General features: G+C 35.8%; 1 protein-coding gene across 1 annotated transcript; it reads left to right on the top strand.

The window, feature by feature from the left end:
* Window positions 1-398: 398 nt before the first annotated feature.
* Window positions 399-2,809, top strand: LOC143304348 (uncharacterized). Its single transcript, XM_076626802.1, has 3 exons — window positions 399-512; window positions 588-659; window positions 738-2,809. Exons 1-3 carry the CDS (start codon window positions 414-416, stop codon window positions 1,149-1,151), a joined length of 585 nt encoding a protein of 194 aa, XP_076482917.1. The 5' UTR covers window positions 399-413; the 3' UTR covers window positions 1,152-2,809.
* Window positions 2,810-9,065: the final 6,256 nt, after the last annotated feature.

Raw genomic sequence — 9,065 nt, 5'->3', positions numbered from 1 at the left:
ATGAGCCGTAAGGAATGAACACTATAAAAAATGAACGAACGCAAATTATAAGAAGAATGGACACTATAATAATGAACAAAGAATAATGAACCGTAATAAGAATGTTCACCAGAATAATAATGAGCGCTGCGCTATGTTGCTACGCTTATTTATAATGCCATCCCCCACGGGGTGGTGGTCCACTGGGGGTACGCTTCCGTGGGAATCGGGATGTTGCAGTTTGGGCTTCTTGGAATCGTACGTGACAAAATGCAAATTCCATATTTCGACTTAGTTTTTATCAGTCCTGTGTTCCGCTGAGCTAGCGTCTAGGAGATTTGAAGCATTCCACGCTGATCTAATCCTTTCCACGAGAAACTTCCACGTGCTGTACCGTGGGAATTACCGGTGTTCTTCGGCGCGTGGAAGGGCTGATGGCTGCAGCATCATTATCATTTCAATGTTTACTGGGTAAACACGCGCAGCTCCGCTGCTCTCCCATAACAAGGACCTCCTCCTTCGAGTTGTTTTGCGTAAGTTTGGATGTTTGCATATTAAGGTTGTTTTTGTGATTTTGATTGTTTTTTCCTTTTTTGCTATTTCCCTAGGCTTCGGTGATCGACGTTCGAACAATGTTTGCGGAGTCGTTTCCATCAGAGGTTCCTTTCCAGACTTCCCTGGTACGTATTTAGTCTTGTTTTTAGTCCGCTTGATTCGTCCTGTTTCGTTTTATTTAAAATATACCGTGTTGTTCTCAGCTCAAGCGAAAGAGGGATTCCGAAGAACCCATGGGCGACTCGGGAGGACCAATCAAACGCATGCGGCCCTGTGATAAACCACGAGTATCAGAGTGGTTGGAGGAACTATTCAACATTGGTGCCGAGGCCGTGTCGAAATTGGGCTTTGACGATTTGGTTACTTTCGACGAGAATTTCTTCGATGCAGAGACCGTCGTATTGGAGAGGGAACCCCCTCTGGTTGAAATCGTTGATACCGATCGTTGCGTGAAAGTTCGTTTTGCGAATGAAATTCCCGAAGAGGTTTTGGAGGCACATCTTCGTCACCACGCTTCTGGGAGAAAGGGAATTTCCCCTGTTGTGCGCTATTGGTGTATGCGTGAGTTCAGCGAACTTTATCCCGGAGCTCCTTGCTTCGATTTTGATTTAGTGTAGCTGCTTCAATTTCGTTGGTTCGCTGTTTGATGTTCCTTGTTATTATTAATTTTTTGATGTATTTTGTTTTGTGTTCAATATATATATATATATATATATATATTTTGAATGTGATAGTGTTAGGTTATCTATTTTACGTTTGTTATTTTTTTCAATTTTATATTTCCCCCCTTTTAATTAATTATATATATATATATTTTTTTTACATTTGTAGTTGCGCATAGAATTTATTAAAGAAAAGTGTTAACAATGTGTTTTCATGATTTGTTTCTCGCGCCTGACTTCCATTAATCCCTAATATTCCTGTCGCCATGACGCGTGTAAATCCAACATGGCTGCTCATAAATGTCATCAGTAAAGTTTTTAGTGACGGGTCTTTAGTTTTGTTTGATATCGAAGTAATTTTTCGTCTGTCGCTCGTTTTTCCTTATTCTACCGCAATTGGAACATTTATTTATTAATATTGTTTTAAAGTGACAATAGTATAATATGTATATATATATTTATATATGTTTATGTTGTGTGTCACTTCAATATGGCTAATGTTTTGTAATTCTTCGATTGCGTTATTTATTGTTTTGAGTAGTTTATTTTATAGAGTATTCGATAATATAAAACATATGCACTCACACATACATATATATATATATATATATATATATATATATATATATATATATACGTATTTATATGTATATTTCTCTCGTTCATGTAGTGTTCGTACGAAATGAAATGTTAATTATTTATTTTATATTAATTTCATTTAATAAGATAGAACACGCACCCGCACACGCATATATGTATATATTTCTGGCAAAGTGATTTTCATTTAGATTCTTTTGTGATATAGTGTTGTGTATTTGAGGTTATGTGTCAATCATTTGATTTCATATATACATATATATTTTGTATTGTGACAACATAGTATTGAAGGTTTTGTTTCTAGATTATTGTGCGTTTAATGTGTGTTTACATATTTGTGCTTGATGACAGAATTTCTGTAAGCAATTCCTCAAGTCGTTGCGGTGTTAATTATTTTGAGCGTTTGGCCTGTCGACAGGTTGTCGCTTGGTCCCAAGTGTTGCGTTGTGTGTTCTATTTTTTTTGTAGATTATTAATAGTGGTTTTAGTTTAGAAAATAGATTATTTATATGTTTATATAGAGACATGCATGTTTCATAATGTAGTTCTTATTTTATAATGCTTTACCGGCATGTAGGCTAGTTTTAAATATGTATTTCAGATTGTAGAATGCACATAGATTAGTAGTAGTTTAGAATATAGATTTTTATATGTTTATATAGAGACATGCATGTTTCGTAGCGTAGTTCTTATTTTATAACTCTTTACCGGAACGTAGGCTAGTTTTAAGTATGTTTCTGTTTAATAGAATGCGCACACATATATATATGTTTCTGACAATGTAACTTTTATTTCTTTAATAATACAATATTGTATGTTTTATGTATTCGTTAGACTATTAGTTTTTAACTTCGTATATACTTATATTTCATAAATTGATAATATTGTATTTGTTGCATAGTATTATAAGCACTAACGCTAATATTTACTAGTTTATTACATATCTAGCATATATGTTTATACTTATATGTAACTCTCCAAGTTGATTGATTAAAATATATTTATATATACATGTATTTCTGGCGCTTCAATTATTTCCCTTTTTGTAGTTATTCTTATTTCTGGTTTATTTGTTTGGTTCGTAACTCGTTCAATCCGTTAGCTGGTTTTATTTATTTTATTTTATATTGGTTGGATTTATTAGTCGCCCTCGCTTTGTTAATCCTTCCTTTAGTTTCGTAGCGCCGTGTGTTCGTTTGTGCATTCAAATCTTTATTCGCGCGTTTTGTATAGAATAGTTTTCTTGTTCTTGTTACGGCGCGTGCGGAGCGCGGGACGTGACACCCCCGCCCTTGGAGTTCAAATTTCCAAAGGAAATTTGACTGATGGTGTCTCTGAGTTCGCTCAAGGCGGACGTAGATGGCGTTGGTTGTTAAGTGACTACCGGTGTTATCGATATCCCTCGAGGTTGTGCTGTTTGATCATCGATATTTCGTTTTCTTTTGAGGTATAGTAGCAGGTGGGTAACTGAGCCGCTTATTGCTCCTAATAGGGCGATTCCACATCCGTAAGTTTCACGTAACTGGTATCCGTGTATGGCTATATCTATTATCGTCTTGATTAGTTTAAATATTACAAGTATTCCAAATATTGCTGCACTGACAGTTCCAAATTCCATAAAACCAATCCATAAGCTTGATACGGTATTTTTTGCTATTGTCGTTAATGTGTTTTCGTCCATCATTCCCAGGATGTTTACTGTTCCAGGGACGATTGTTTTTCCTGTTGCTCCTCTGGCCAATGTGTTCAAAACTGCAGATTTTTCTGCCGGGAACATGACGTGGTCCCGTAGTGCATCGAGGTCTTTTTGGGTATATATTCCGCTCGTGGCCAACGACGATGGTGCTGAATATTGCCACGTTTGGCGTACGTCCGGGCGGAGTTCCTGTGGTGCAATTGTTTCCATGGGTTTTGGTACGAATTTGTGCCAGAGTCCGTCGATATTGTATAGCGTAGGTAGTACCGCGCTACATTCTCTGTGGTTTCCGTGTTGCGTTAGGATGTGTGTTTTTGGCGTTAAAAATGCGGTGCGATTCCCTTGCCAAACGGGTAGCTCCGAGTAGCATTCTGTTGTATGTCGTACTTTTACTTGTACCGGAATGCATTTGACTATGTGGACTGCTTCTCCTGCGATCAGGGCCATGTGTCCTGGGGTTTTGGATATGGTATATGCAAATTCATCGGGCAGTAAGATTGCTAAGCTTAAAGCATTTTCTATTAGTTTCTTCTGCGTGGTACATCTTTGTGTCAGTATATCATGGTACAATGTTGTCATTTGTCGTTTAATATGTTTCTCTACGTAAATGAATTTTGAGTTGACGTATGCGAATATGTCCAAGTTTTCGACTGCTGTCTTGCTTTTGGAGATAAACGTATTTCCTCTTGTTGTTTCAACTATTTGGGGTGTTCGGTGGATAGTAGGGTATATCCACACAGTGGCTGTTCTCCGGTTTTAGTCAGTGCAAATGTTACTTCTTGCGTTGTTAGTGCGTAAACTGGTTGTGCTGATTCTCTGTTGGTTTTTATTTCCTGGATCTTTGTAGCAATTCCTTCATATAGCACATCGTACTGATCAAATTTGCATGGTGAGGGTGGTTGTGGTTGCCAATAAGTGTATCCGTCTTCAGCGTCTAGACAGTTTCCTTCGCTAAAGGTACATACTGTTCCTGATTTCAGTAGAATTTTGTTCGCCTCGATCCGTACTGGCACAACTGCTGATTTTAAACTTATCCTTACTGTTGCTTGTACGACGACCTTTTCCCAGCTCCCGTATGGGTCTACATACTGTGTTCCCTGGCAGCTGCCGTCGTCTGTTAGCTTGCCGGCTAGGACAAGCGACCTTGTTTCTGTTGCATTATCTTTTAGGCCAACTATAAGGTTTTGTGGTCCGAGTGAAAATGTGCCGTCTTGGTGCATCCTTGCACATTGTTGGTCGGTTGTTTCATGGAGGTATTCGGCGAATCCGTTATGCACTGCCGACGTGTGAAAGTGCATGCCACAGTAATATACAATTCGAGTTATTTGCACCTTGCATTGCCTTACCTTGGTAAATTCAAATTCTGAGAGTTGAAATAGTTGTATATAAATATCTTGGGTTTCAGTCATTGTAGGCTGTATGCTGCAGTCCCCGATGGAGTTTAGAGAGATAGTGGTAACGTTGAGGTGGTTGCCATTGCAGTCATATCCTACCAGGCCGTATGCTATTTTGATGAGGGTAAGTACGATGACCAGGCGATTCATCTTCCTATTAACAATTTATTAAATTGTTTCTTACTCTTGAGTTTATTAGAAATAAGAATAATCTTTTATTATTATTAATATATATAAAAAAAAATTTATATTTATATGTTTTTTTTTTTTTTTTGTTAAAACTTATTATCGGTGAAAATAAATACCATGAATGCTACCTGGGTTATAATTATATACGTATATGCATACGTATTGCTAAGTAATATAGATGAGATTTGTTTTATCGTTATAAATATATAAGTATATATTATCTATAGGAATAGATATTACAATTATAGCTTGTCTTTGAATATATATATATGTGCGTGTAATGATAAATATGACGACTTATTTTACGAGTCACTCGGATTATCAATGGAAGTGAGTGTCATAGATATCGCCTACTTTACAACATGCGTGCATATATATATTGGTAAACATAAGTGAAAATTATATGCATAATTATAAATGTCGTTTGTTTACAGGTGGATAGCATCAGTATTTGGTCTTGTGCGTAGCATACAAGTACTTTATAGTTCTACGGCGCGGATTGCTATTCCTTGAACTAAAAAGTTTCTTTCAAGGTGAGTTAGATTAGTGTAAACGATCATGCATTGGAGGCATGATATAGCGGGTTGTAGGTCCGCTAGGTTTATATCACACATACGACAGTATGATATTCGTGTTCTTGCGGATACTCCGCATATGAAATGAGTGGGTGGGTCGTCACATAGGTCCTGGTGGTCTGGATCTAAGTTATCGAAACAGTCTTGACAAAGATGACCGTTATCTAAATGGTAGACAGAACGTATCAACCGAACACAGAGGCAAGACTGAACATCCTCCGTCGCTTCCAGATCGAATGCGGGTACGGGCCCGTCTGAGTCCTCTATGTTAGGGTCGATGAACTCGCCACCTGTTCTGGACATACATACGAAAACAGTTAATATATATATTTTATAATTTTTTATAAGTTTTGTTCGGACCTATCCCTTTGTACAAATACTGTATCCCTGTATGTGGTATAATATATAATATGTTATGGTTATGTTAGTTGTTGTTTATTATATATATTTTCCTTATCTCTCTCTTTTTTTTTTCTTTTTTTTTATTATTTTTTTTTTGTGTTCAGTACCTAGCATTGCTTTTATAATGCTGTATTACATTGTATTAGCTATTATTTGTGTTGGGGTGCGTGCGACGAATTTTCAACATGGTCGCTTGCGTGTATCGTTTGTTTAATGTCAACAGTAGCGTGTTGTTGAAATAGTTAATTTGTTAATCATTATAGTTTATTTTGTAGTGTTTCTGTAATATTGTTTGTGTTTCATGATATTGTGTGTGTCAATACCGTGTGCTACCTTAATGCGATAGCATAGATTGTGTTGTTTTCGAATTTCGATAGTCATTGTTTTGATTATACGTGACTCGCATTTATATAAATCTTGTTTAATTTAGTTAATGTTTTTTTTCTTTTTTTTTTTGTGTATTGTGTTACCAGATATTTTGTGTAACGTAACTTTATTCCTTTGCACCGAGTTCAGTCATGTTGTTAATATTTAGTTAGTCTATCTTGATTAATTTCTAACTTATTCCTGTGTTTATTAACCTTTCTTATTTTCCCTATTAATTTATTATTGCATGTACTTGCTATTTGCTATTATTTTGTGTATGATATGAGTTAGTTCCCTTATTAGTGATTAAAACCTACTTGTTAGATTAACATTGTCTGTAATTCTTCAGATTCTACTCTTCCGATGCTGCATCACTTACCTAGATCATTCCCACAACATCACCTGATTCTTCGATATGCCTTGGATACTTACTACGGTTGTCTTCAATCGTCTTATATCTGTGGCCATAAAGGTACTGTTTAGTTTATTTAGTTTAATATGTGTATAATGCATTGTGTGTGCGACCGCTATTGTGTATTACAAAATCCACTTCTACATGTTAGATATAATAATATAACAATACTACGTAGATTAATACATAATAAGATATCCTTTTACTTTCAATTAATCTATCTTAATTATTTTCTAACCACTTTCTACACTTATCAGCTATTTTATTTCTTCTTGTTAATCTGCGACATTCATGCATGTACACTTCCTTGTATGGTGATTAATTGTTCACGAGGTAAGTTGCACTTCCACTGTTTTAGTTATTCGTTGAACTAACACGTTTTACATTCAAACAGTAATCGGAGCATTTGTAATAAACTTCTTTTTCTTTTCAGGTTTCCGCCATCTGTGTTGTTCGACGAACAGTGCCATGCTTCCATAGTATTGTTATAACATTTAGTACTGTTGTATTTTGCATTAAGGCAGTTGAAGTTAATTTGTTCATTTATTTTTCAGCTGGCTGTTGTACATGGTGTTTCGCAAACCGAGATCCATAACCTATTTTGCACGTAAACCTTCTCGTATGATGATTACTTGTTCACAAGGTAACTTTCACTTTCACTCTTTTAATTATTTATTGAATCAACACGTTTTATATTCAAACAATAATTAGAGTGCATATAATAATTTTCCCTTTTCTCTTTTAGGTGTTCGATATCTGTATTATTCGACGAACAGCACTACAACATACACTACCGCACTACGTTGCCCACTGAAATCACTTTATTCATTGCTTATTTCGGTTATGCGCTAGTTTTAGCTTGTTTAAGTGCACTGTTCGCGGAATCCCTTTTACTTCAATCTTGACGTTCTGGTTCTGCAAGATTTCTAGCACCTTGTATGGTCCAGTATATTGATCGGAGAATTTTCCTTTACTAGGTTCTTTTAGTAGATATATCGAATCTCCTGTTTTAAAATCTTGAGGGTTAATTCGTCGATCGTTAGTCTTAGTTTGGATTTTATCAAATTTTCTCTTGCCATTCGTTGTACAGTGTTAATTTTATTGAACAGATCTTCGAGATATTCTGCGCATGTTGGTTCCGTGTTCTCTTCGATTGTTACTTCACCAATAGGTTCTCTGGCTAGATGTCCGAAACTAATTTGTGCGGGGAGAATTTCGTTCCTTTCCTTCATTTTAGTTTTTATTTTGCGCCAAGACACAGGTTTACTGACATTGATCCAATTATCCAATTGCTTGCTAATAGCATTTAAGATACAAATTTTTGAGAGTGCCGCAGCCATATTAACCCAAAAATATTTTGTATATAGTATAGTGTGATACCATCCATATTTTCCTGGGGGAATCATAAGATCAGCACTACTTACTATGTTACCTACGTCAAATATTAGATGTAGTAACCAATAAAGTATTTTTAATCCAATTATAATCCAATGGCTAGCATATTTATTCAAGTTTTTATATATATCTTCGACTGGTGATTCCCTGTTTTCTCCCTTTTGATTTCTTTGAGCTCGTTGAACTTGCGTTTCTTCAGCTTGAAAATGTTTAGAATCCTTTTCCTTAGTTACCCTTTTTTCTTCTTCATTTATTTTATTCGCAGCACCTTTATTTTTCTCTACCTTTTCAGGATGAATAGTTTTACTGGAAGTGCTTATTATAATTAAATTATTATTTATTTGTATGGAACGTTTAGGAATATTTTTGGTAGATTTGGAATTATTCTTTGAATTTTTATTACAAACCTTTTTGCTTATAGATTCTGTTTTGGATTTAGGGATAGCTATATTTTTATTTTCTATAGTGTGATCTTCCTTGCAATTTAATGATTTGGCTTTGAGTTCGATAAAGTTTCCTTCTGATGGTTTTATAGAAGTTTTTGAGTGAGATGCACTCGCTATCTCTTTTCCTATTATGGTTGAAACATTCACGAAATTCGTGGAGTCTTGCTTTTGTATCTTTGCCAAGTCGAACGTGGAGAGGCGATTTGCACTTCCCAGCGGGTCCAATATCTCTGTGATGTTAGGCAGTGGATAAGCATTGCCTGTCGTCTCGTCGTTCAATCTCCTAGTTTCTGCTTTGTCTGAAAGTTCTTTGGCACTAACATTATTTATCTTGTTTGGTAACTCAGAAAATTTCTCACTCATGATCCTGTCTATGGCACCGTGCGTCCTTTTATTA

This window comes from Bombus vancouverensis, unplaced genomic scaffold, assembly GCF_051014615.1.
Source record: "Bombus vancouverensis nearcticus unplaced genomic scaffold, iyBomVanc1_principal scaffold0031, whole genome shotgun sequence".
Taxonomy (NCBI): Eukaryota; Metazoa; Arthropoda; class Insecta; order Hymenoptera; family Apidae; genus Bombus; species Bombus vancouverensis.
Note: the sequence above shows the minus strand (reverse complement) of the source record. Positions and strands in the feature narration are given on the sequence as shown.

Excerpts from the sequence above, each read along its gene's own strand:
- LOC143304348 (XM_076626802.1), top strand. The coding sequence starts at position 414 with ATGGCTGCAGCATCATTATCATTTCAATGTTTACTGGGTAAACACGCG. Across the intron at positions 513-587 it reads CCTCCTTCGAGTTGTTTTGC|GCTTCGGTGATCGACGTTCG; the intron begins GTAAGTTTGGAT and ends CTATTTCCCTAG. Across the intron at positions 660-737 it reads TTCCTTTCCAGACTTCCCTG|CTCAAGCGAAAGAGGGATTC; the intron begins GTACGTATTTAG and ends TGTTGTTCTCAG.